Genomic DNA, 27,158 nt, shown 5'->3' with positions numbered 1-27,158 from the left:
TAAAAAATGGGAGCAAACAAACAACAAACAAAAAAAAAAAACCCCACTGTTTTGCCCATCCACACACAAACGCTGAAGCCAGAGTTTTTGAAAATCTCCACCCTGGCTGGAGTTTCGAAAAAGCTCAGTTTTTAAGCACAAAAACTTCTGTTTGCGAGTGAACGACAGGCAAAAACACATAGAAAATATGCGGTTTTAAAATATCTGTGTTCGTGTGGCCAGTACCTATACCCCAGCTTTGACCACCGTGCCAACGTACCTGCCACACTTGCTGCAACTGAAACACAAGGGAGGACAACCTTTATACGAGCTAACTTGTTCAAGTAAGGTGGCCAACAAACACACTAATACACTCTGCTGTGAATTACATCGTCGGAGATAGACTGAAATACTGTATAAGACTATCTATATTACATTGGGTACAAACTGATTGGCTAAAAAGACTGTCAATCAAAGCTGAGGTAAGCCGCGACATCCCTTCAAACTTCACATAAAAAAAGAACATGAACATGTTCCTGCCATATAAAACGATGTAAATAAGCTGCATTGGTGACAAATATTTTATAGGTTCACAACTGCAATCGAATGATATCAAACGAGATGGTGGGGTAAAGCGAGCATCTTGTGAAGCGATGTTATAAAGCAAACAAAGAGGGCGCCAAAGCCCATCTACATAATAACGACTGAAACTAAACCATATACAGTATAATAATAATCACATATAATTACTGGTTTAGGAAAAATCCTCAATCAATATTTATCAGTCTGCCTCCCCTCAAAGATCGTTAGATATTAAATTGTCTATTTATCTTAAATCAGAGTTGAACTTTGAGTGAGTTGCCTTTAAAAGAACCTAGGCTGGTCCGCTGTGCGCATGCGTAGTTTGCTCGACGTGGATGGCGGCGACCATTGGCACTTTGTTGTCCTCCTCCCTGTTTCACACTGGATGACAGAAAAGGGTCACAATTGGCCCCCAAAAATAACACGGTCTGTTTTGTCGTAAAGCTATAGTTCGTAGACTGACAGAGGAAGCTCGATGTCGGTGGCAAATGCGAAGTATAGTGTCCTTAAACCGGTAAGATACGTATTGTACTATGTATGTATTATGTATGTATTATTATTATTACAACACGGATTGGTTTTATTATCATTTATACAGTACGTAGTAGACATGTCATGTCTGCTCACAGATGCACTTTACTGGACTTTGTTGTTAAATATGTCCACCTCAGGTGGTCCCATACACAGGATCTATACCTGGAGGCCTGCACCCAGGAGAGATCATCATCATTCAGGGCACTGTGACCCCGGATGCTGACAGGTGAGCTGTAATAGGAGACATTTTATACAGGACACCGGACGCTCAAATCATATACGCCTGAAGATCCACTTAGCATGCTTAGCAACAACACATTGGAACAAACGTCATACATACTCGGGGTGGACGATGAACGCTCCTTAACGCTACTACAATAGATTATAGCGCAGATCTCTGCCAAGGCCAAACAGTCATTAAGTGAAAATAAATATAATATAATAATATAAACAACATAGATCACTGTGAATTTTTTAATAAAAAAACAATTATTTGCTACTTTCAGACCCCAAATGCCATCATGATTCAATGACCAACGGCACAAGCTACATGCTGAAGACAATACTTCCTGGTTTCTGTAGCTGTGTAATGCATCCTCGGTGCACATGGTCTTGTGAGGTTTCAGATTGACCTGACCTGTGGCGGCAGCACCAAGCCACGCTCTGACGTGGCCCTGCACTTCAGCCCTCGGTTCAAGGGCCCGCCCTGCGTGCGATGCAACTCCCTGTTGCACGAGAGATGGGGTCAGGAGGAGACGCTGCAGCAGCTGCCCTACAAGCGCGGTGCCCCGTTCGAGACCATTATCCTGGTGCGCGAGGATGCCTTCAAGGTGAGGGGGGTTAGAGATGAGTGCAGCTAAAATGCAGAAGCAAGGTTTGGATACAGTGTAACTTGTACACTGGAATTTCTGTGACATTGTATCATTTGAAATGAGACCAAGGGGCACTCCCCACAAGGACTGTTAAGGAGAAAAACGGAAGAACACACGGATGAGAATATACAACATATTGTCCAGTATCACCGTACATGTCATTACATAACTTCTTACACTTGTAAGGCATTTAAGAACTTTAAAAAATGAGACAAGCGTCGTTATTCAAGTTAAGACTTGAGTGCTTTTACATTTTATGAATAACCCTTATATTTACACTTGTATGACTGTTGATATTGCTAAAATCCTACTTAAAACCAAGGCTGGGGCCGATCCAATCCACTATCGGCCCTACGGAGATCTGTGATGCGCGAGGCATGTCTGTGCTGTAATGTTGTCAGCGAACGCAGCTGTCCTCCTCACTGGCATCGCAAACACACACATACAAGCCTGGCGCGTTCATGGCCCCCCGCGAAACACAAGAGAAAACTTCCAGGTCGCTACAATATCATACTTGCCTGTAAGAGAGGAGTTCATTACAGCCTCATATAACATCAACAATAACGATACTGCAGCACATCACGTGCAATGTTAAGGGTTCTGTGTTGCCCGACTGTTTGTGAAGCCATGAACGTGTCAGGCTGCTAGCCACATTTGCTGACATTCTTTTGCCGTAGTTGTATATTAAAGCAAACAGAGCTCTGGGGTCCGATTTGTATCGGTATTGACCGCTATCCACATGTAGGTATTGGGTTCAGATCGGAAGTGAACATTTTTTTATCGATGCATCCCTACGTAAAGCATTACCCAGACCGTTCAAGGTTGCTGATTATGCAAAATAGACATTTTAATGATGTTATAACTGTAAAGTGTGTCCCTGGAGACTGTTTAAGATTCCAGTAACGAGGCTACATTTTTGGAAATACACTGAGACTTACTTAAAATAGCTGAAAAATAGTACAATATGGGGCGTTTAGGTTTTATGACAGGGACAGACCCTAGAACAGATTAGTTCACAATAGGCACAAGTCGGAGGTCAACCAGCATCTGCTGTACTGATTCACTTGATTTATCCTACAGGTAGCAGTAAATGGAGCTCACCTGCTGGAATACAAGCACAGAGTCCCACTAAACAGGATCAACACGTTTTCCATGTCTGGGAAAGTCCAAGTGCAGGCTATAGGCTACATCCCAAACTCGGTAAAGCCATTGTCATCCTTCAGTTTGCTTCCACTGTGACTCAAGTTTCTTTCTGTGTCTCACAGGCAATATATTCCGAGTCAGGTGACCTGGTGAGTTTCTTCAATGTCATCCTTGTAAAGTCCTGTGCTTGTTAGTGAGACGGTTGTTGTTATTCTCATGAAAGAAGAATATAAACAATTCAAAACACAGCAAACATTGATACAGTCAATCAGGTGTGTCCACACATTTACTAGCAAGGGCTACAAAGGAAGGATGCATTTTGTACATTAAAGATACTACTACCAACAATATACAGTATGCCTTCTGAACAATAAAATCCACATTTTAACTTTGTGTTATAGGTGACAAAGCAAATTAGTGTAATATCTAATAATATATCTTATTCATAATGAATTCATTTTAACAATATGCCAAGGGCGAATATAAATAAGCTGCGGGCCACACTTTGGACACCCGTGCAATGAATGATTCTAACTAGGCTATGTACTGTACCTTCACTCAATGATGGTTCAAGCTCTGCAATGATGCATGCTGTAACACATGCATCCACAGCTGGTTTGGAACACATCATTCCGTAAAGCGAAATCACTTGTGAGGTACACTGTCTGGATAAGTGCTTAGACATACAGTATTTGTAATGGATTTCAAAACTCCCTATTTTCCAACCTTTTCAATTCTTGTATGTGCAGAATTTTGTAATCCAGAATGTTGTGGCATAAAGTGTTGTCCTATTGTCCTCAGAGCCTCCCTTACAAAGGCAGCATACTAAAAGGCCTGAGCCCTGGTCAGCACATCACCATCAAAGGACAGATTAGCGTTTATCCTCACAGGTAACCAACCGCTCATGACATGTATCTTTTGTCAGGAAAGCAGAAGCTCATTTGAAGTGTTTTCCAGTTTTACCGTCAACCTGCGCAACAGCAGGACAGAGAACATTGCTCTCCACCTGAACCCTCGCATGAAGTCCAGCGCATTCATCAGGAACTCGTACTTGAATGAATCCTGGGGTCAGGAGGAGCGGGAGTTGGTTTTCTTTCCCTTTTGTTCTGGAGATTACTTTGAGGTAAACTTGACCTGTTTATTTCTAGCATAAGTCTGGGGTCTCAGTCAAGGAGTGTGTTTTTTGTCCTTGGTCAGATGCTCCTCCTCTGCCAAGCGCATCAGTTCAAGCTGGCGGTGAACGGCTCGCACTTGTTTGAGTTCAGACATCGGGTGCAGGACCTGAGCAGCATTGACCAGCTGGAGATCATGGGAGACCTGGAGCTTATGGATGTCAAATTGTGGTGATCAAACTGATGGTTTGGGTCTCAAATTCTCATGTAGTTTAGCTATCTGTGCTGAAGAAGGACCAGTGGTAGATGCTGCTTTATCCAGGAAGGTCAGCATGGCTAGAATATTTCAGCATGAGCCTAAACGCTATTTACAGGATTTACAAAATCTAGGATTGCATTCATTTCCCTCTCGGTCTTCAACGCAAATAATAAAACATGTAACTGTTGCTCTTTGTGACTTCGCTACCAAGCCAGTTGTTCATTCACTACACTCGTGTGAGAACGTGGAACCTGTAATGTGGAACGCACCAATTGGAATTCGACTCATGTTTTTCAGGAAAAATATGTCTCTAATTTCTGTGTGTGAGAGGAATTAAAAAAGTGTAAATAATGTTCTTTCAAATAACATGCTGAGTCTCATATTTCCAAAAACTACATATAGTATTATTTTTCTTTTTCCAGGTTTTTGGATTCGACCCATTTACATATAGAGCTTTCACTTAACAAGATTCAAATCTGTTCTGTTTAAATATCTTTGTGTTATGCTGCATCTACTGAAAATAAACGGCAAGGTTCAAGAGTGCTTGACATGGGCGGCAGCGCCCCTATTTCGCCACAAGATGTCAGGCGCGAGCTGACAAACCAAACCACTCAACAAGGTTTCTTTATAGCTGATGTAAATATATGCACATAGGAACTAAAATATTGTACGTTTAGAATGCTGTTGGTCTGATGAAATTCAGAATAAAATTCATATAATCACCAGTGTCTGGTTGATCACAACATCAGCAAGTAAGCTCAATGTAAAAACTGGCATCTGATTAAAAAGTAGGTGATTTATTTATATCCACAGGAAATATAATTTGTAATAACCTTGGTACAATACAACTGTCATTTTTTCCAACATAAAGCAGGATGATATGCAATATGATGACATCAACCATTGCACTGCTGAGTGTACATGGAAAAAAGGCAGAAAAACACTGTCCAATCAGCAACAGGCAAATAGGCGTAAGTCTGTCTGGTGTGGAAAAAGAACGAAAACTGACAGAAATTCAGCTTTTTGTTTTTCTTACCAAAAATGTGTCAAAATAGGTCATATATATTTTTTGCTTGAGATGTCTGCTTTGAAAAACAACTTGTGCAGATTGGAGATGTTTCCCTTAAAGTCCAAAAGGATCACGAGAAGAGTATCGGCACAGCAGAGAGGTTTGGCAAGACGTTTGCTGAGGGCAACTGCATTCACTTGGGTTCCGTTCAGGTCCATTGCGTTATCGGCAGCTCTGTTTATGCAACCGCATTGGTGGAAAACTGAAACTCAATGTGAGCGCTTGTTTGTCAGATTGTGGCACATTTTCGGGACCGTGCGCATGACTTCAGGTTGTCTCCCTCACTGTCAGACAGAGCTGAGCTTGACCAGTCCTCTGACGGAATCCTCGTGCAGCGAGTCCTGGCTAGCTGGATTGTAGAAGCCGGCCTGCACAGTGTGGCTGTGGCCCATAGGGCTGCTGCAAGGAAGCATACCTGGGGGAGAGGGAAGGTCCTCTGGAGTAAGAAAGTGGTGGTGTGCCACCTGGTCCTGGAGGGGCCGACTGTGGTTGTGTTTGTGGCCATGCGTGTGAATCGGCAGCATGTCGCTGGTCTCCTGGCAGCTGAGGCTAGGTGTGGAGCTAGGAGGTGTGGGTTGCCCAAGGGGGAGTGAAGTGCAGGGACCCCCCAGTCCGAGTGAGGTGCGGCTTGGGAGGGAGCCTCCGTTTTCTGGGGGGGCCGTCAGGATAACCGGCTCGTTTGTCTGCTGCTGGAGGAGGGGGGTGGCAGCGGCCTGCAAAACGAATTTAGTGCTCTGAATGCACTGGTCTTGGTCACACTGGGAGGACACAGCGGAAAGCAGAAAGGGAGCAAGCGGAGAAGAAAAGAGGAAAATGGAGGGGATGAAAACAGAAATGGAAGAAGAAAGACAGGGAATATGTGATTGGAAAGGGGAGAAACAGAAAAAGATGTTAGTACTGTCATTAGAACCCACAAAGAACCTGTACACCTGTAGAAAGCTCAAATGGAGAAAGCTGAAAAACCCAGTTGCTGCCTGCAGATCTCTGGAGACCAATAACATCACATCCCTCTAAAGCCAAGGTTCCCTTCATCGCTGGTTGCAAGTACAGTATTTTGCATGTATTTCTGTACTGCTTTATCGTGTTTACTAAACTTTCCCTTTCAATTTGGTATCAAATTAATATGCAGACTTAAATCATAGTGATCGTACAGTAAGTGGACAAAAGTGAAGCTCAAGGTCAACCCACTCAAACAGAAGGATCCCATCATCTGGCTGGAATCAACGACATGTAAGACAAATAATTTCCTACAGTATTTATCAGTGCTCATGTAACACTTTTAGCAAAGTTTGAACATGCGAAATTCAAATTTTTGAACCAGAATTACTTACTTACCATAAATTTAATGAACCAATTTATCATGTTGAGTATTTCAAGTTAATGAAAATTCTAAAGGTTTTTGTTTTTTAAGTGTGTGGGAGCAGGGGGTACATGGCTTCAAGTCAAATGTCCGAAGGGCACTGAAAACAGTTTGGGAACCACTGCTCTAAAGGTTGTTGACCAGATTGAGTGGCAGTAAGCAATCATGTGATCCAGCGATAGAAGGAAGACCACAGAGTGTGCCGAGGTGGCAGGTAAGAACAGAATATAGGTGATGACCAAAAATGTGGACTTTAGATTTGTTTGTATATCTCACCTGTCTGCCTCAGTCTCACTGACCTAAAAAAATGATATTGAGATAATTTAATACTATGTGTCAATTGACAGTGATGACTGCTTGTTTAAGCACAAATCTTAACAGCAAATAACTTGAATGGGAAACAGCATGCAGCCAACCACGTTCTCTACTGCTTGTCCTCATTATCCTCCCAGCTGACTTCAGTTGAGCGATGGGGTACACCCTGGACTCGTCGCCAGTCGATCATTGGGCACGTATAGACAACCAATCACACTCTCATTCACACCGATGGACCAGTAACCCAATATGCATGTCTTGAACTGGGGGAGGAAGCTAGAGTACAGTGGACCCCTGCAAATTTGCTTGTTTTGCTTGTTGTTGTTGTGGAAAAAACCCGCCCATGTGTGCTTTTTCTCTCCAATATATATATATATATTTTTTTACAGAAAACCCATGTCATTAACCCTAAATCAGCAATCATGTATAAATATGTGATAATAAAGCAGAAAATGTTTGCATAATACCAAACCGCATGTTGGCACATGTTGGTGTGAGCTTTGAATGGCTGAGCGCTTTCGATTGTACCTTGTACTTCATGCTGGTGGCGCCACATCCACCGGGAAGGAGCACATCCGTCACTTGGAAGTCTTTGTTTGCAAGTTTAAAGCGTCCTCCGTGGTAATTTTATCATCATCATTCATTAGCGGTGAGTACCTATACATTTTACAAGTTAAAATGCGTGTTTGAGTGCATTTGAGTTTGAGTGTTATTTCCACACCATGAATCAGGAGGTGTTTCATCATGTTGACCCTCCTTTGCATGATATGGTGTTGCAAATGTTGCACTTTGCCGACCGCTCTTTTTTTATGATGGTGAGACAAACTTTTTAGCCGCTCCTACTTTGTTGGTGTTCGCCGGGTCCGTTTTCCATTGGTGTTCACGGTTATTTGCGAAGTGAGCATCGAAACTAGGAAGCAAAATGAAAAAATGTGAACGATCCCGGGAGGATCGCAATATTAGTCCCGGTTTTTATTGATGCTCGGGACTCGATGCCCAGCCCTAAGTGTGAACCTAGCCATTGTGATGTTGCAACAGAAAATGGACCTGGGATCTCCTGACCGTAGCACAGCTGTAAAGGTCATGCCACAGCATCTCAATAGGATTGAGGTCAGGCCTTTGACTAGGCCACTCCAAAGTCTTCATTTTGTTTTTCTTCAGCCAGTCAGAGGTGGACTTGCTGGTGTGTTTCTCACTTAATAATAAAAGACGTCATTTAAAAACTGCATTGTGTTCAGTTGTGTTGTCACTGACTTTGTCACTGACTAATATTTCAATTTGTTTGGTAATCTGAAACATTTAAGTGTGACAAAGATGCCTAAAAATAGGAAATCAAGAAGGGGGCAAATATTTTTTCACACCACTGTACAGCAATCCCTCCCCAAACAGTAGCCCTTGTTATTATTATGATTATTATGTTATTATTATTGTGCTCGTTGTGAGAAAATTTCAACTTGCAATAAAAGCCTGTTGTTTCTAAGATCAAGTGTGGTACTTGTCTCACCAAACAATTGCTGATACCTAGTGACCAATGTAGAATGCCACATTCACAATTTGAAGCATCTTAATTCTTACCTGTAACGTCACGTACTTATAAAGTCTAAAACTGCCTATTTTACAAAAAAATAGCTTTGACCAAATATCTGCAAATTTGCAAATGAATGCCGAATCGCGAATGTGTGAGGATCCACTGTACTCGTCGATGAGGTCATTCGTCATAATTCTGTGAGACTGTTGGGGGGGAAAATCTGTTAACTTCCTGGATGAGCGTTCGTATTGTATGATAACTCCAACATTATCGAACCTCCTACTAACTAACTGATCTCATAAAGAAGGGCTTATACACCCCTTCCATGGTCAAACTCAAGCAAAACTTTGGTTTTATCTGTCTGTATTCCTAAAGGTATATAAAACTGTGAATCAATAAACTTATTTAGCTTCCCTAAAACAAGTTTTTTCCTTGAATATGAAAGCTGAATATCACACACACTGTTCACTCTTTGCAACTGTTGGCCTTATCTAGAGACAAATAAGTGGCACAAAAAATGTTCTGTAATCTTCTTTGGAATCCTATTCCATGTGTTGAGTTTCCAGTTTTGGATTTGGGAAGAAAAAGGAGCTGTTGTGATTTTGTGGGATGAACGAAAGGAAAAGGTCAGAGAACTAAATCTAAATGCAGCATCTGTTTGGTGACTTTTGCGCTGCTGATAACTGACTTGAGGCCATGTTATCTTGGCTCGAGCTTGAATCAGTAAAATCACAAGCTGTCAATACACAGCAGACCTCTGCCAAAGCTGATGTAAAAACCCCCCCCCCCAAAACAAAACAACTAGTCTAGACCCTGACCCTTTAGTTATCCCTCTTTCATTAAAACCCCCTTTAGTTAAAGGGATCAGGTCCTGACATTAACAGCAACCCTGTGTTGTGTTGTGTGGCATCATTAATGACAAAGGCAATCATACAACGTTCTCCAGGAAAATGAACAAAAAAAAAGACAGAAATTGCTTCAAAGTCCAAAAATGACTGGAGCAGCATAGCTGAGGGTGAGCTGAGAATGAGCTGTCGAGATATTTCTAACTTTGATGCTAAAACCTCTATTCTTCACTTCTATCAGGTTCCTGTATAATCCAGTATAATGTGAATTGCATGTTAAGTAGAGATATACAGGTGTAACTCCACTTTACTAATCAAAAATGTTTTCATTTTCACTCTTTTTGCAGCATGTCAGTGGTCAGTGACCTATGATGTCGTTTGCGTATGAATGAAAGGCCAGACTATGTATAAAAAACCCATGCTGCTGTGGCTATGTCCTCAATATGCATGCGTCTGTCCTACATGTGATCCTCTTACAATTGTGGCCAAGGCAGCGGGCGAATGTCTTACCATGTGGCTCTGCTGAGACTGAGTAGCACCATACACAGTGATGCCGTTGGTTGGCTGTGCCAGCTGTGGTGTGTCTGGCTGGATGTATCCCCGTCTATCAATGAGACTAGTTAGGGAGAAACAAAGAGAGGAGCAAGGTATTGTTGGTGGCCATTCACTCCTAGATATTACATTGCATTAGTGCAAATGGTCCTTGGGAGTCAGCACGGCGAACAGAGCCTATTGTTTGTGTAAGTGGATGCATGCTGTGTTGTTCGACTGGGTCAAATCATGTCCAACACGGCCAGCACTGAACGCAAAGGTTGTCAGTCTAGATAGCACTAAACTACACTACAACCTAAAGCAGCCCAATGTGCTCTGCTAGTAAACGTTTGTAAAGAAAAGCGCATTTTAACATTAGTCAAAGTAAGTCAAGGCCTCAGCACGGAAACAAATGCTTCAGGTTCTCTGTCGGGTGCATGTGTTTGGGTGTGTGAAAGGAAGCATTGGTGGCATAGTCTGAGGCTGAATTCAAACATTCCTTCCTCGCTGGTGGACCCAGCAAAGCAATGATTGTGGCCTACAACAAGCACGCAGCCAGATGGCAGCCACCTGTGCCATGAAGGGTCTCCTTTGCTAACCAGTAATTATTGATGAGTAATGCCTGTCTGAAGCAAAAGACTGTCACGAAGATCCCCAGTACGTACTCTTTTCTTTGGCACAAGGTGAGTATGCATCTATGGCTATATTGCACACTTTTATGTGCTCAACTAGGGACTACGCATGTCATTCTTTACTGGGTTAATGTACATATTGACACCATCCACATTGTTATTTTATCTCCAGGAAGACTACAGGAAGATAAGAGGAGATAGCATCTTGTCTGGGTGGTCAAGTGGTTAAGAACACATTCTTAAAGGAAAACTGCACTTTTTGGGGGGAATTTTGCCCATCATCCACAATCCTTATGTGAGACATGAACACATACGGTGGGGCAAAAAAATATTTAGTCAGTCACCAATTGCGCACGTTCTCCTACTGAAAAGATGAGTGAGGTCTCCAATTTTCATCATAGGTACACCTCAACTATGAGAGACAAAATGAGGGAAAAAAACCCCAGAAAATCACATTGTCTGATTTTTAAAGAATTTTTCTGTGCATTCTAACGATATAATAACAGAGACAGCTCATTACTGCACGTATGGGACTTACTTATTCCGCCTATGAAATCATCTGAAAAAGTATCCAAAAAGCGCCAACAACGCTCCATTTACATATATAATGTGACGTGCATATTAACCAAGCTACAGCGACATTGTTATTATTGACATCGTTACACCGATCAAACTACCTTACTGGCGCACTGACTCTTCGCCATACCACACCAGAGTACCGCAGCGGGTCAGTGCCACGCTCACAGCGCCTCAGAACACTACCAAAAGGTAAGGCTACATATTCGTGATGCCGCCAGTGCTGTTGTGTTTTTATTTTTGAGTTTCTTTCAGAGAAAGGAAGTTCCGGTAATGAACATGCATCCATTATTTTCTATGCCGCTTACCCTCATTAGGGTCATGGGGGTATGCTGGAGCCTATCCCAGCTAACTTTGGGTGAGATGCAAGGTACACCCTGGACTGGTCAATTGCAGGGCACATACATATTGACAAACAACCGTTCACGCTCACATTCATACCTATGGAATAGGTATGAATGCAACTCCAGCAGGAGACAGCTCGAGCCGTCTCTTTTTATCTGGTTTTGTATCGTTAGAACGCACAGAAAAGGGAAAGACATACGTGTTTATGTCTCACATAAAGATTGGGGATGATGGGCAAAAAAATTCCAAACAAAAAGTGCAGTTTTCCTTTAACTGTAGAAGATGAGTGATGACATGAAAGGGCATGGCATTGATCACATGAACACGAGAATGTTGCTGTGACAGTTGAATCTGTTTTTTTTGTTTTTGTTTTGTTTTATTATTAGTTTTTAACTCACATGAACAGCAGCGTGAAATCAAATATCTCTAGCATTCTTTGATCACAGATTTTGTGAGGTGCAGTGGGACAGTTATCTGCAAATCTGGGAACACACAGTGATAAAAATCATACCTCGGTGGCAAAGGTCCACACAGCGCTGCACAGCAATTTGTGACTATATTGCCATGGCTGTAAGGATTATAGTTGTCCTTCCCTCTTTTTGAAGACCAAGAGCCCTTTATCTGGAGGTGACAGCACAGCAGAAACATCTGTCAGAGCTTCAGTGGACCCAACTCAATATGTTTGGAAGGTGTCTAGACTCACATTTTTTATCAGCTTCACTATGACACTCAAAATGAGTTACCAATTAACCTAACATGCATGTTTTTGGAATGTGGGAGGAAACTGGAGTACCCGGAGAAAACCCACGCAGGCACGGGGAGAACATGCAAACTCCACACAGAAATGCCCAACAGAGATTCGAACCCAGATCTTCCCGATCTCCTGACTGTGTGGCCAACATGCTAACCAATCGGCCACCGTGCGTCACTTTTTCTCATTTCCACTGTTGCTGACAGTAAAACTTTAAAATAAAAAAACTATAAAATATAAAATACAAAACTACAAAAGTATAGCAGTAGCAGTGTTTGCGCTACATGTAACTGATCGTGGCAAAATAAAATCTGGCACACCTTAAATATTATTAGTTGCTTTACACTTGAAAACAATTTTAAGTAATATATCATATGAATGAATATATATGCTATGTAGATACATACAGTATATAGATTATTGTTAACGTACATACTTGCGCATGTGGGACTAGATAAAAGTATGCCACCCACTCACTTTGTTCCTTATTATCGTGAGAATTAAAATGGAAAATGTGGAGTCAACTGACGACAGCATGGCGCAGGCTCAGCCTATCTGCCAGTGTTTGTGATCGCTCACGTTTCAATCTCATTGGACTTCTTGGCATCTTTGTTTACACATTTTGCCTGGCTCTCACTGCCTCTCTGGCGGCAGCTAGCTAGCTCGTTTTTGTCCCATGAGGGAGCTCCAAGTGGCTATCATGTTCATGAGGTACATGCTAACTTACTTTTGTGTCACTTATCAATCTCGCTCTCTTGTTACCATTATAATACTTATGCCTTGTCCTCAAAACACTAGTTGTGTGTCTAAGTTGTTCGACATAAACACGTAGTATGTCCAGCTTTAAGATAGTGACGCTATCGCAGTGGTCTCCAAAAGGTAGCTTGTAAGCTAGCAGTAGCTCACCAGCTGATGTTGAGTAGTTCACCAAATAATATTTGCTTCCCCTCTTACTATTTTATAAGTGTTCTACTCAAATATAAATAAAGTGCAATTTAAATGCTGGCCGTCACATAAAACACAAACAGCTCAACTCTCCTTTCTTTTTAAGGTATCTTTAAAAGTGCAACAAGTTGGATACACTTGTGCTATCACACACTGAATTTATACTGTTTATACAAGACAGATTTCTATAACAAAAATATTTTAACTGTTATTTTATTTTGTTATTTGTGTTATTTAGAACTAAAAAATACATTTAACAATTCATTTCCTATTTATTCGTATTACTCTAAAACAGGCATCAAATTAAATTCAGGTTTGTGTCAAATAGTACAAAATGTTGTACTTTTGTACTACAAGTAGTCGCGTTGTACTATTTGACTAAATAGGTCAGATAACAAAAGGAGGCTCGACGTTTCAGACTCTCAGTTGAAGTGCTCTCAGCAACTTTGCCATTAAATGAACAGTTTTGCTATGTTCTCAGTTCATGTTCTGCTAGTTGTTGAAAAACGTTAAATAAGTTAATAAACAAACAAGTCATAAAAATTGTTATTTGTCATAATAAAAAAAAAATGCAGACGCAGCAGCGGCACGACACTGCGGTGGCAGTCCGCCCTCCCATGCAGCCCACCACCACAGCTTCAAAAAAATCCTTGGGGAAACCCTGAGTAGGCATTATAATGTACTATATTAAAATCAGTACTTACATCTTCGTTGGTGGTCTGGTTGGAGCTGATCAAGTAGGTATGGAAGCCTGAAAGGCCCACAATGGACCACACAGAGAAGAAACACACCACCACCTCCAACACAGTGACACAGTGAAGTCAAGGAAGAACTCTAAAGCATCTATACTTCAGTGAACACTCCATGCACACATACAGTACATATACAAGTAGCAGCACGGACACAAGCAGGCACCACAGTTAATAAGCTAACATATTGACCTATAGCCCAAGGACTTTTGTACTCTTGCCAATGATTCTCTGTTATTAGTTCACTTGACTGATCATGTGTTCTGCTCCACATGAAGCCCTGACATCACAAATACCACGAATACCTTCTTGCCTTTACATAACTGACCGACAATATCATTAAGTAAATCTTAGCATGGTGGTTTTTTTTGTAATTCCTCAAATGTGCTCGACAAAGAAGGAATATGAGACGAAAGTCCCTGCAGGCTTCTTAAACATATGCTTATGTAATCTACTGTATACAGTGTATACACATGGTGACATATGGTCAGATCAGTCTGCAAACACTGGATAAATCAAGTGGACCTTCCTTTTCTCTTCCCTAACTTATACAGTACAACCCAGTCAGGGTCATTGCCCTGTTGTAACCCATCTAACATCTTTCACTTTGGACAAAGAACTGCCATGATAATATTGACTCCGGCACCCGTGCTGCTGGACAGGCCCTTCTCAGCTCAGCTTGACACACATTTCTCTGCCAGACAAACTGTTATGGCACGCGGCCACTGAAAGGATGGCAGAAAAAGAGAGATCGCTCTGGGCTGTCCACTACATTTGATTTCTTGGCTATTTGAGTCAAATGAGTCGAATTTTGCTTGGACCCGAATCTGCTGATGAATGGAAATACATACTGTAAATAAATACAAAAAAATCTAAATATTTGTATTTGAGTTGATTTGCCCACATCACTACAGGCGGGCAATGGGCATCAACATGACTGATGATTAGGCCTGTCACGATAACACATATTTCTGGACAATAACTGTCCTCCAAATTATTGCCAATAAACGATATTATTGTCAACATTATTTTGAGACAATTTTTTCATTAATGTAATAATATATGTATGAATATTTGCATTCATTAATGCAATAATAATACAGTATATGGCATAATAATACATATTTACTCATTTACTCAATACTCATTTGCATATACACTTCCTTGATTGACTTTTAGCAACGTGTGTGCAATATGCTGTTTGCCTTTAATGGGGTGTCATTTTTTGTCGGAGTTTGGTCAAAGTACATGTTTTAGATGCAGCAAAATGCGTTTGGTGTGCAATGAGGTACTTTAGGAATCCTTGAAATGTAAGTTCCACCGTTTTGTATTATTTATTTGTCTTTGTGACAAACAATTGCAAACGGCAACGACAACTAAGGTTAGGGTGTGCCATGAGAAGCACTTCTATGAGCCACGTTGTGTTATCAACTATGTCACCACTGAAGTGAATATGCAAAACTATTACCTGCCAGACTTCCAGTTGCTCTCTATTCAATTTATGATGAGCGTCTTGACCTGGATGGTTAGCAATTTGCACTGAAAAAATGCAGGTTGCGGCTGCGTGATGGCTACTTTTTTAAAATCACAAAGTACGACCATTCGGCTTCCTCCATTCATATGTACTGTACTAATTATGTCTTTAATAGCCACTTATATACTATAATACTATAATATACACAGTTGTCTGTCTTTCTTCACATTCAGCAACCAGCAACAATTTAGACTGTAGCTACAATTACAACCACCAAACATGGTCACATATTAGCTTCAATAGCTACTAGCAATATGCATACAACGAACGTTTATCAATTTCTTCACAATCATGACCCACCTGGCCACAATTAATTCTGGGTTATATCCCGCCATGCGGAAAACGCAGGCGCCGCTCTGGTAGCACATATATGCAGGAGAGAAGTCAGCTTCATATAGCATAATCTACTTATGTTTATCCTACGTACTGACTGATGCCAAGCTGAGAATAAGCACTGTTCCCTGTTCTTTCACTTGTACAGCACAATATTGTGATGACAGACTGATGTATGGCACAAGTGCTGCTTTTGCATTTGCATTTTCTCACGCATACTCATCATTTAGAGCACACACATGCCTAAAACATCAATTCTCACACACAACATCTAAAGAGGGGTGGGGGTGGTTCAGTGGCATGATGGAAGATAAACTGAGACAAAGTGGCGCAAGCTGGCTTTGACTAATTAAACAGGTGTAATGCCAGGTAAAATGCCATGAACAATGGAGGGGGTGCTTTGAGAGTACATTTTAAGCAAATGACCAACATAATGACAAAGTGTGAAGGACAACACCTTACAAAAAGAAATATTTGACGGTAAATGGCAGGCCTCAAGGTGAAAGGATATCTGGCTGGACTATTTTTAAGAGCAGTGAGGAACCCACTTTCATGAGAGCCTGTAGAAACAGAGATGCAAGGACTTCCATCAGAAGAGTGTGAGAAGCTCTGAGGGTGTCAGATGTTGGGTTATATATGCGTTGGAGTTATTACCTGTTGAGAATACAAGGCAGAGTGCCCACTTAAATTGGCATTTCAATTTAACGTCCATCTGCCCGAGGACAGATCAAAAAAAAATGTGGGCAGCTGTGGGACTGGTGCTACATAGGCCAGAATGATCAGGGTAGTTTTTCCTTTAAGTCACAGCTGTGCAAAATTCATTGGGTTTACAGTCTGCAGGGTTTTGGTCATGTTTTACAGAAAAGATTCAATGTGGACGTAAAAGGGTTAACTGGCGTTAGGCTTGAGGACTATAATTACCTTTTGTCCTTCAACTAACCAATTGCCAATAAATTCAATCTCAACAAGAGACCAAATAATGATGTTGTCTTCTCCATTGTAATTGTTAATGCCCAGCTGAGCCCATATCTCTTTGCCCACAGCAGTATTGCTTCCCATTGGAACATACACACCTGGAAGCTGCTGCTTGAAGCACATCCATGAGTGTATGAGTGTGTGTGTGTGTGTGTTTTACTCACGTAAAATTATGTGTGTGATGACAAAGGCAAAGATGAAGATGGTGAGGAAGGACAGCGAAAGGATAAACATGTAGAAGAAGCGGTAGTTCCTCCTTCCCACGCAGTTCCCCACCCAGGGACAGTGGTGGTCAAAACGTTCTGCATGGACAGCATGGACAGGGAGAGAGTCAAATCCTCAGTTTGGGCTATACTCACTCATATACATACTTTTTGTGCTTTTATTCACACATAAAGTGCGGTTTTGTGAGTTAACATTTTGTTTGAATCTTGCCTGCTTAAAGGTGCTGCCTGGTCTGCCTTGGTTAGGTACTGTATAAAACTGTATATTCCGCCCACTTCCTGCTCGCCTGGTGCAAGCCACAGCCCATGTAACACAGACGCGCACATGCATTAGATATGTGTGTTGTCAGCTGACAATAGCGATTTGGCCAAGTTTTACTACTAACTTTAGCCATCATTGAATATCATCGGTCGCTTCTCTGAGACTGCTTTTATAGATGTGCACAGGTCACAGACATTTATGTGAATACAAGACACCAGTGAGTGAAATCCATGAACACAATTCGTTGTGTACAATATGCGTTCAAAAGATTAAAACATTTGCATCACAGAAATGCCTTCTCAAAAACTCAAACCTCACAAAACGCTTGGCGTTTTGTAGATGCGAGCGTCTTCGTCACATACACATGAACGCACAGGCGACAGTGCGCAGGAATACGGCGGGATACAAATATATAACGGCAAGCGTTTTGTGAGGTCTGATTTTTTTTGAGAAGGCATTTTTGTGATGCAAATGTATTCAGGTTTTGAACATATACTGTTCTGACCAGAACTGGACTTAGGAGACGGGACTGCTGTTATTGGACCACGATGCTGATGGGGATGTCATACAACTTCATGTCAAAAATCCGAACTATGCCTTTAATATAAAACCTCAGTACGTACTTTGTTGTTAATTTGTTTAACATATTAATATTAATATTGAAGAAGAACTTAATGATGATACAATACATGACAGTGAATGATCATATCATCAAATATACAGTAAATTATATATAATATAAAGTGTGAAATGAGCCATAAGTCCCTTTTCTGCCGCAAGCACTTCACCCTGGAACTGTGCATGTTTGCACTGCAGAAAGTGGGGCTCAAATGAACCCCACCTCCCCCCGACGAAAACTCCACTTGTGTGGATGCAGATTTTTCTGCCACCGGGATGGGGGAAATGTGAATTTTTGAAAATATCCTTGTTTGTATTTGTTTACACCGGTCAAGAGTTGCTTTGTACTTGCTTCTTTCTACTTTCCCAATGTCCCAACGTCTCTGAGGCCGTAAATGTGTCCTGACTGGTGATTGGCGGGGGAGCCGCTGTGTATGTGTGTGCGTGCAGTGAGACACGGTTGCTTGATGTCTCAGACAACAAGTATCTTGGCTTCCTCCGGTTCGCTATTTAACTTGATCTTGATTTTCAGTCAGCGCTCCAAGTGCGTTGAATATTTTCCTGCTTCCTTAGGTGGCATGCTTTCTTGGCAATGTCTGCGTTGCGTTGTGCCAGATGCTCATTTATATAGATGTCTGATCTGGTCTTCACCCACTATACGTGTTCATCCAATCCTTAAAAATGCTTTTTAAAAACTGCTTTCAACTGAATTCATGTGATCAATTTTTTTTTTTTGTGGATGTGAACTTATTGACTCGACTAGAGTATAAAAATGCTGTTGTTTTTTAAATACCCCTGTACATGAGGACCTTATGCATGGCTTCATGTCGAGACACCAGATGCTTGTTTGAATGTAATACCCCAGTTACTTCAGCGCATGTAAACAAACAGTGGGAATCCACATCTGTGCAAAATGTGGGGCAAAGTGAATTGTCTCACAAAATAGACACACAATGTGAAAAATAGATAGTTATATAAACTAGTTCCAAGAAAAAACAAAAGTGGGCCAAAAAGACAGCAAAAGCAACTGTGACTAAACAATGGCCTAAAGGAGTGGTCAGCAACCGTTATGAGCCCAAGATCCCTTGCCTCGGCTGCGAACCTATGCAACCAATGCAAAATTACCATTTTTGCTGTTTTTAAATTTGTTTGTTTCTGAAAAATGAACCACGGGCCACTGATGGCCCCTGGGCTGCACTACTTTTGCAATCTTTGCAATAGTGGCTATACAGGTATTTTAATAATAATTTACAAGACAAATATTGTGATAGTTCAATATATTGATATTTCATCACACACCTAACATATATTTTGTAATACAGAGGAGACTATAGACTTTGCAACTTGTCTTGTTGACTAGCAGACACTCAACAAATTACGAAAGGTCAAATTAATGAATGGCAATTAACTTGTAAAGCAGTTCAAGTTTCCAAGGACTTTTACTCTTGAGTTTATTCCGCCCCATCTCTAAATGTGGGCTTGTACCTGCACACCGTCATAGATATGTAACTAAATATTCATAGTTGCTTGAGTGATGTCAGGTGATGTCAAGTGACCTGCTCTGGTCTTCAATCATCAATGTCTAGTTGAAATGTTTTGAAGCTTGAGAGGAGTAAGGGTGAATGACAACTATTAGTCAAACCAAACTACTTGATACTTGTCTTGTCAAGGATCATGGTTTACCTTCAAACCAATTGTGAGGAGAGTTTACTATGGCTTGATCAATCTGCCGAGAAGTTCTTTCTTCATGATCTCTTAATGGTCCTTTCAAATACAATTTTAAGAGTGTATATTTTTGGGCTTGGTTTCCCTAATTATTTAACTCATATGTACTGCTAAAGCGTCATCTGATGTTCTTCAGAAAATCGTATCTAACCATAAGCCATTTTAAAATAAAATAAAAAATCACCACACTAGCATCTGGTTAAAATTCCAGGGGGATCCACCGGGTTGATGATTAGGCCATGTTCACTGAGTCTCTTAAACAGCTGCCAGAGATGAGTTTGGTGTTCCTCTGTAGATGCACTGGCCACGACAATGTCGTCCAAGTAAACGAACAAGAACGGCATATCATGCAGCACAGTGTCCATTACGTGCTGAAACATCTGCGCCGCACCCCCAAGGCCGAAAGCTATGCGAAGGAACTCGAACAGGCCAAAGGGCGTGATGACCGCCATCTTGGGCACATCCTGAGGTTGGACCTCCACCTAGTGATAGCCGTGCACCAAGTCCACCATGGAGAATATGGTGGCTCCCGCCAGGTGAACAGAGAAGTCCTGTATGTGTGGTACAGGGTACCAGTCGGGGGTTGTGGTATTGTTAAAGCGCCGCAAATCACCACAGGGGTGGCGCACAATACCGAGCCTCTCCATGGTCCACTCCACTGGAATTCGCTTTTTCACTTATATCGCAAAGCTGAGGTGCAATTTCTTTGTTAAAATATACAGTATATACTGTAACTTCTTAGCATATCTACATGTGTTAGTTCACAAAATATCAAAGTGGCTCTGCATCCACTCATTTTTCAGTATGCGGCCCTCGGTGGAAAAAGCTTGGACACGCCTGGTGTAAAACATGCACAGTGTCTGTCTCTCCTGTCTACTCTACAAGCAATAATATACTGTGTGTGTTCTGACTGTCACTTCTATGTGGATCACCCTCTTGCCGTTTATATTCAGCAGGGAGGCCCCATCCATTGTGGCTGCTTACTTATTTAAGAGCTTGTTATCCCCCTGACATTTACAGAACGAGGCTGTTGCTGCGATACCTGCAGTGCAGTTTATTAAAAAGGTATATGGAACATTTCAACAATTAATAGTCAATAAGTGAATGTGGCCAATTTCAAAAAGATTGTTGCTCATTCTGGGTCAAATCAATGCTGCTTTTCAAAAATAAAGCTGCCACAATCAGCAGTACATACAGTGATCTCTTGTTTATCGTGGTTAATTGGTTCCACACCTGACCATGATAAATACATTTCCAGGAAGTAGGATTCAGTATTCATAAACTGAGAATTTTCCATTGTTAAGAGCATAGAAAACCTATTTATGACTTTCTAAATACAATTTTTACCATTATTAGAGCCCTGTAGACATAAAATAACACCCCTATAGTTACCTTTACACTCATATTACACAATATAGTAGATGCAATCAGAAAAAAATAGCCATTTAAGACATAAATAAGACTCATGTTCGTGTGTGTTTCAATAAATGTTTTCTGGACATGTGGACAGGAAGTGATGTCGGGGATTTAGAATACAGTTTTAACTGGAGTACGGCCACAACAGTACCCCGTGTTATTGTTGATGATGCTGATTATCATTATTATTATTGTGTTGTTATTATTGTGCGAGAAATAATTATAAAATAATATAAGCCTGTCTTGGACAATCAAGCCTGGTGCGTGTTACTAGTGAAACCTCGTGGCAACAGTTCATCAACGTCTTATATTACCTTAAACTGTATTTGTATTTTACTTCACTTAGAACATTTTTATGCTTGAAAATGCTTGATTTAGGCCAAGAATATGAAACATTTGCCTAAATATGCATTTTTTGGACTAATAATAGGCCGTAGTCAACCACGAAACAGCAACCATTTATTAATAAATTTTTAAAAATCTGCGATAGAGTGAGGGAGTGATGGAGCAAGGGACGACTGTACTTGTTTCAGTCACATCTTGCAGTGCAAAGTATGGGAATAGCAATAAAATATACAGCGGCCAAATACAATAGATGCCCACCCATTCCGTGAACTATAGTTTTGTTCCTGCGATGAAAATTAAAGGAATTCTAATAGCTCCATTTGATACACATTTTCATGCAATTATGCCTTTTGTCTACAAATGTTGAAAATGACTAGGTTAAAGAGCACAGTACTCACCCACACAATTGTCACAAAGGCTGCAGTGGGAGGCACGCGGTGGTCTAAAAATTTTGCAAGTGAAGCAGTACTTCAGCTTGACTGTTTGGCCATTGATTACCACCTCCTTGGTCCTCGGTGGTGGCCGGTAGCCCGTACTCCCATTGGCCACATCTTAGAAACAGAGACAAAGAGGACATATTGTAACAGACTTGGCATGTTCGCACAAGATATACACAAGCAAAAATTAGATTAATTGGAAGTGTTCATGTATCTATGTGTATGTAAACATACAGTATGGTCTACAGAATTATAAAGATGACATATACTTGTTTTAATAGTAGCCCTGTGCTAATCAGAGTTTATGCAATGCCAACGTGGGATAGATTTTCCCAATCTTCCAGACAAACTTACGGCCAATCATTAAATACAACTTGCTGCTGGTTTTGTGTATTGGTCATGTAAGACTACTTGTTATATACGGTAACAGTTTCTTTCTTTCCACAATACAGTGACACAGTGATCTTCAGTCTCTGAATGGTTTTAGTAGAGTGAGAGAGCAATGATGACAGGCTAAATGGTGAGGGTGACGACGATAATTTGGGAGCCATTAAAAGGTTGAGACAGTTTGCCATTACTGCATGCTTCACTTTGAGCACACACACCTGCAAGGAGGAGACGATGTGTGTAGGAAGACCATTTAATGTTGGGGTAATGTCTAGGACGCATAAGGCTTGAGTGGGTGATTGACGTTTCTACAGAAGAACACAGCCAGTGGGTTCAGCTCCATTTAATTTACCTTTTTTGTGACAGAATGGTCACATTGAAAAATTCTGTCTCATCCATTCTTTCAATTTCTGTTAAGAGACTCAAGTCCAGAGAAAAATTGCACATGACCACAAAGTTTCATTAATCAAAGTAACAGTAACTGTTTTGTGGGGAAACCCATAAGTCTTTGAATTGTCTCTTAAGTATAATGTTTTTATGTGACGTGAAGATGTGAAACCTAAAGCTGCGTTGGCTCAGTTACAGGAAAAGGTAGCTGTTATTGCATGGTCGTTAAATGTAACCAGTGGAACGAGAGGCCATTCCAGCTTGATTATATCTTGGATTAAGAGGTTCTGCCAGTGGGTGGCTGGGTGACTGACTACCTTCCTTGAAAACTTCCTTGCTCCATTGTCTTGCACAGAAAGAAAAGTATGTTTACAAAATGACATCCCAAAATATGAGAGCAGAGGATGTTATAGACTGAAGTGTTTAGGTGCATTCATGTCACAATAGCTGGCAAAAGAAAAGCAACAGAAAGAAGTAGATATGGCAGATGTGTTATCTTCAAATAAAAGATGGCTGTTGGCTATTTCACAGGGAAGAATTAATTGACTCTTATTTACCATAGAGAGTGTGTGTTTACCTAACTGGCATGTACCCTGGGGCAATCTTAAAGAGGGCTCATGTTTTAGGAAAAAATAATCACAAGGAATTAAGACACCAATTCGTATCCTCTGATGGCTGGAATATACTGATTTCAATGTTGCTTCAATACTAAAAGCTAACTTGCAACATACGAAACGGAGAAGATGCTTGATTTGACGTTGTTGATTTGGACTATGAATTAACTTTCTGTTCAAGACTTTGGTATATGAAGCTTTATACAATGTTTCGATGTAAATCAAACTAAAGATAATTTAATATAAACAAAAGGCTAATAGGCCTACTGTATGTGGTGATTTACATTTGTGGAATTCAAATACATTTTTTTTGTGGGAATACGTGGGAATCACGATTTGGTAACGTCTCCACATCAAACAGCTACACTGACGAAAAAGTAAGCATTACTGATGTGGCCATCTTTTCCACAATCATTAATTTGTCTGAGCCTTAAGCTATCAAAAATCAATTTCCTCTTCTGGCAACTTCACTATCCTGACATTCGGTAGCAAGCTTGGCCCATATTAGGTAAAAGCAAGGAAGGAAGTAGGAAGCTCCTGCCATCTCTGAAATCTGATTAATGCTTCAGTGAGCCTTTTGGATTTGGCAAGTCATCATGAGGAGGATGCCAGCCAGTTTAGTTGTAGCCAGTTTAGTTGTACAAGTGAACATGCATCGGTGTGGCACAATGAAGAAAAATAACTTGGGTCCAACTTTGGGAGTGAAAAAAAAGAAGCTGTGATACGCTGTCTGACCTTTCGCACGTTTCCTTCCTGATTTGTAGTGCATTTGCATTCTAGTAAAAACCAAAGACAATGTATTATATCATTTGATCATCATGACATGTGGTTCTACATTGATGTAACATGCAGGTATCATCAATCAATTAACAAAACCATGACACACTACTGCAATATATCTGTTCCCATTCCTTCTCTTTGCAGTTTCAACCAAATTTTGAGGCACTGCAATAGTGCAGTAATATGACTGTGAGCTGGCTGCGTCAAAGATTTTGTTCTATAAGCCTTTCTTAATTCCACTGTAATAGTGACCCCACTATTTCACAGAACACAAGTGGATTTCTAAGACAGACGTTTAGAATTCATTCCAAGTGTTGCACAACAACAGCATACCTCATTCCCATTCAGCTCATGCAGAACTAATGTAGGCCAATTGAGTACTGATCAACCAGAGCACCCTTAACGACCTACATGACCTAATTGATTTTATTGTAAAATCAATGCACCCATCTTTCATTTACATAGTGCACACTTCTTGATGAACTATTAGCATTTTGTGTGATTGAACAGATTTTTGCCCCATACTCACTCCAATGTCTCCTGGTTATCCTGGTTAATTGGATCCAGACCTGACTGTGGTAAGTCAATTTCCACCGAGTAAGATTCCTTCTTTATAAACTGAATATTTTTGTAGTTAGAGCATAGAAAATCTGTTTAACACCTTCTAAATACACTTTTTAGCATTATTAGAGCCCTCTAGACATGGAATAAAACCCCTATAGTCACTATTACACTCGTATTACCAAATATAGTAGGCATAATAATAGAAAACAAGCCATACTAGACTTACATAAGACATAACATAGACTCACACGTTAGCATTGACAGCGTACTTCCTGCAGTGGCTACTGTCTCATCAATGTTACATTACTGACACCTAGTGACCAGTGTAGAATACTACTGTAATGCCCCTGTTTGTAGTTAAGGAGAGACTCACGTAACTAGGCATGTCACGATAACAAATTTTGCTGGACGATAATTGTCCTACAAATTGTTTTCGATAATGGATATTATTGACAACATTTTTTGAGACCACTTTTTCCATTCATTATATGGCAAAATAATGAGTAAATCATATCAAAATAAACTTGAATTTCTCTAAAGTATTTAACATTGAAATTGGAATGTCAAGAAAAAAAACCTCAATGAAAATAAAATGGTCTCTTTTAGCAAAAATTGCACTTAAATAATTTCTGATGTCCTTCAACACAGTTGAATTGCCATTTGTGACATGTATGTTCTTCCATGCAATTCGTACTGTCTCTCAAACATTTCTAACATTTCCCGAAATGTTGGCTTTTCAACCGTATTGAAAGGTTGCATTTCTTTTGCAATGTAGCGAGCACCATTTTCCGATGTTTCGTTTTATATTTACTTTGTTGATCAAACGCCTCAGAAAGCATTGACTGACGGGACAAAAGCTTTGCTGCACCTCCACTATGGCATTAGAAACCATGGCTTTTGTGCCTTCATTCATATTAGCGTTTGCTTGCTAACTTACTAAATGCTAGCACTCTACTCTGTCTGTGTATCCACTCACTAGTAGCCCCGCCTCCACGGACTGAGGAACAAAGAGGCTGACAGGAGGGTTCACTGTCTCCGTTCATTCCACTATAGAACCAGTGTGCACAGACACATGCAGAGTGAACCCTCGTGTCATCCACCTTGTGTGGTACAGGCATATATGCACGTGATAATTTATCCAGGCGGCAAAATTAACACGCCAACACGCCAATTACTTGCATTCTACACACTGTTAACACTCAGCTAAACACAGTCAGCTCTAGCTAGCTAGCTGACGTCACACACGTCACTTCCCAGGCCCCACCCTTTAAAGGTCAACCCAAATTCTCAAACAAAAGTGAGGAAAGAAACATTTTTTGAATAAAAAGCCCCTATGCTCTGTAGCCCCTTACGCTGTGACGTCATCAAAGTAAAACATCGAGACGGCACCCTGTCGACATATTGTTTTCTGGGTTTCTCTGTAAACATCACAAGAGTTTTAAACGCATTTTTGGAAGTTTTTGGCGCAAATGCCGAGACTCTGTCGCGGGAGGGTGCAGTAATGGCATGGCTCACGGTAATCTTTTTAATTGGCTGAAAGATGAAAAAGTTACAAAGAAATGGGCAAAAAATGGTGCCACCAAAGTGGTCGTTGCAAAGCTGGGTGCATTTCAACAATGATTGCTTTGAGGAAGTTTGCAGTGTTGCCAGAGAGCTGGGATACAAGATACTAGCGAGAGAACTGTGCCTAAAATAAAATATCCCTCTATGAGTTCTACGTTTGACGAAAACTGTCAGCTTCAACCTTCTCAGCTTGAGAGACGAGTCTGACAGCCCACCGGAACCTTTGACATAAATGCCCTAACCTAAGCTAAACCAAGTTGAGGCGCAGTTGAAAAGCGAGTCAGATCTAGAGTAAGTCAAGTAGTGTAATTTTGTGTTTCAAATTGTAAAATGTTAGCTAAATGAATGTATGCATGTGTGTATGAATGAATGCATTTGTGTGAGGAAGGCATTTGAAATGCTGTGCTAGTGGCTATGCTAGTGGTGGACCTTTAGGAGGACCTATAGTTGGTCAAATGTTAACCGTTACGGAAAGCAATAACCGACCTGTGGGGCCTACAACACGTTCATTGACAATATTATTGATTGAGAACAATATTTTTCTATCAAGCTTGAACAGACAACTCTGTCACGAAGCAACACAAGACTGCAGCAGCAGCCCTCCTTGTATGACATCATAGCTCTACACCAAGTTAATGAAAAACACCCACTTTGAAAAAATGAAATTGCTCAACTTCTGACTAGTAATAGGTCGCAGTCAACCACAAACCAGTGGTAATTTATTTTGAAAAAACATGATCGAGTGAAGCCACGAAATTAGAACAGCAAAGTGCTGAGGGATGACTGTACCTGTATTTCTATATTGATACTCAATAATCTATACTAATTAATAAATGAAAAAAGAGCATGTGCCACTTCCATATCTTT

At 40.8% G+C, this 27,158-nt stretch overlaps 2 protein-coding genes across 4 annotated transcripts in view; one reads left to right on the top strand and one right to left on the bottom strand.

Annotated features, from left to right (window-relative positions):
• Positions 1-8,700, top strand: LOC129192088 (galectin-8-like). The gene is made up of 8 exons (XM_054795622.1): positions 1-1,075; positions 1,233-1,321; positions 1,715-1,925; positions 3,048-3,167; positions 3,233-3,259; positions 3,912-4,000; positions 4,068-4,233; positions 4,308-8,700. The coding sequence occupies exons 1-8, from the start codon at positions 1,037-1,039 to the stop codon at positions 4,455-4,457; spliced, it is 891 nt and encodes a 296-aa protein (XP_054651597.1). The 5' UTR covers positions 1-1,036; the 3' UTR covers positions 4,458-8,700.
• zdhhc14 (zinc finger DHHC-type palmitoyltransferase 14) overlaps positions 4,394-27,158 on the bottom strand; it is a 43,657-nt gene continuing 20,892 nt past the window's right edge. Inside the window, exons 4-11 of one of the 3 annotated variants that reach the window (XM_054795620.1) lie at positions 21,958-22,110; positions 17,134-17,271; positions 16,506-16,554; positions 14,083-14,185; positions 12,194-12,303; positions 10,109-10,214; positions 7,187-7,209; positions 6,065-6,263 (exon numbers count right to left, since the gene is read on the bottom strand). In XM_054795620.1, coding sequence (XP_054651595.1) covers positions 6,212-6,263; positions 7,187-7,209; positions 10,109-10,214; positions 12,194-12,303; positions 14,083-14,185; positions 16,506-16,554; positions 17,134-17,271; positions 21,958-22,110 — 734 coding nt within the window. In that variant the 3' untranslated portion in view covers positions 6,065-6,211. Of the gene's footprint in view, positions 6,309-7,186; positions 7,210-10,108; positions 10,215-12,193; positions 12,304-14,082; positions 14,186-16,505; positions 16,555-17,133; positions 17,272-21,957; positions 22,111-27,158 lie in introns of all 3 variants that reach the window. The other 2 variants (XM_054795619.1, XM_054795618.1) reach the window with 2 other exon arrangements.

This window comes from Dunckerocampus dactyliophorus, chromosome 13 (assembly GCF_027744805.1).
Source record: "Dunckerocampus dactyliophorus isolate RoL2022-P2 chromosome 13, RoL_Ddac_1.1, whole genome shotgun sequence".
Lineage (NCBI taxonomy): Eukaryota > Metazoa > Chordata > Actinopteri > Syngnathiformes > Syngnathidae > Dunckerocampus > Dunckerocampus dactyliophorus.
The sequence above is the reverse complement of the archived record's forward strand: the minus strand, read 5'-3'. Positions and strand labels throughout refer to the sequence as shown.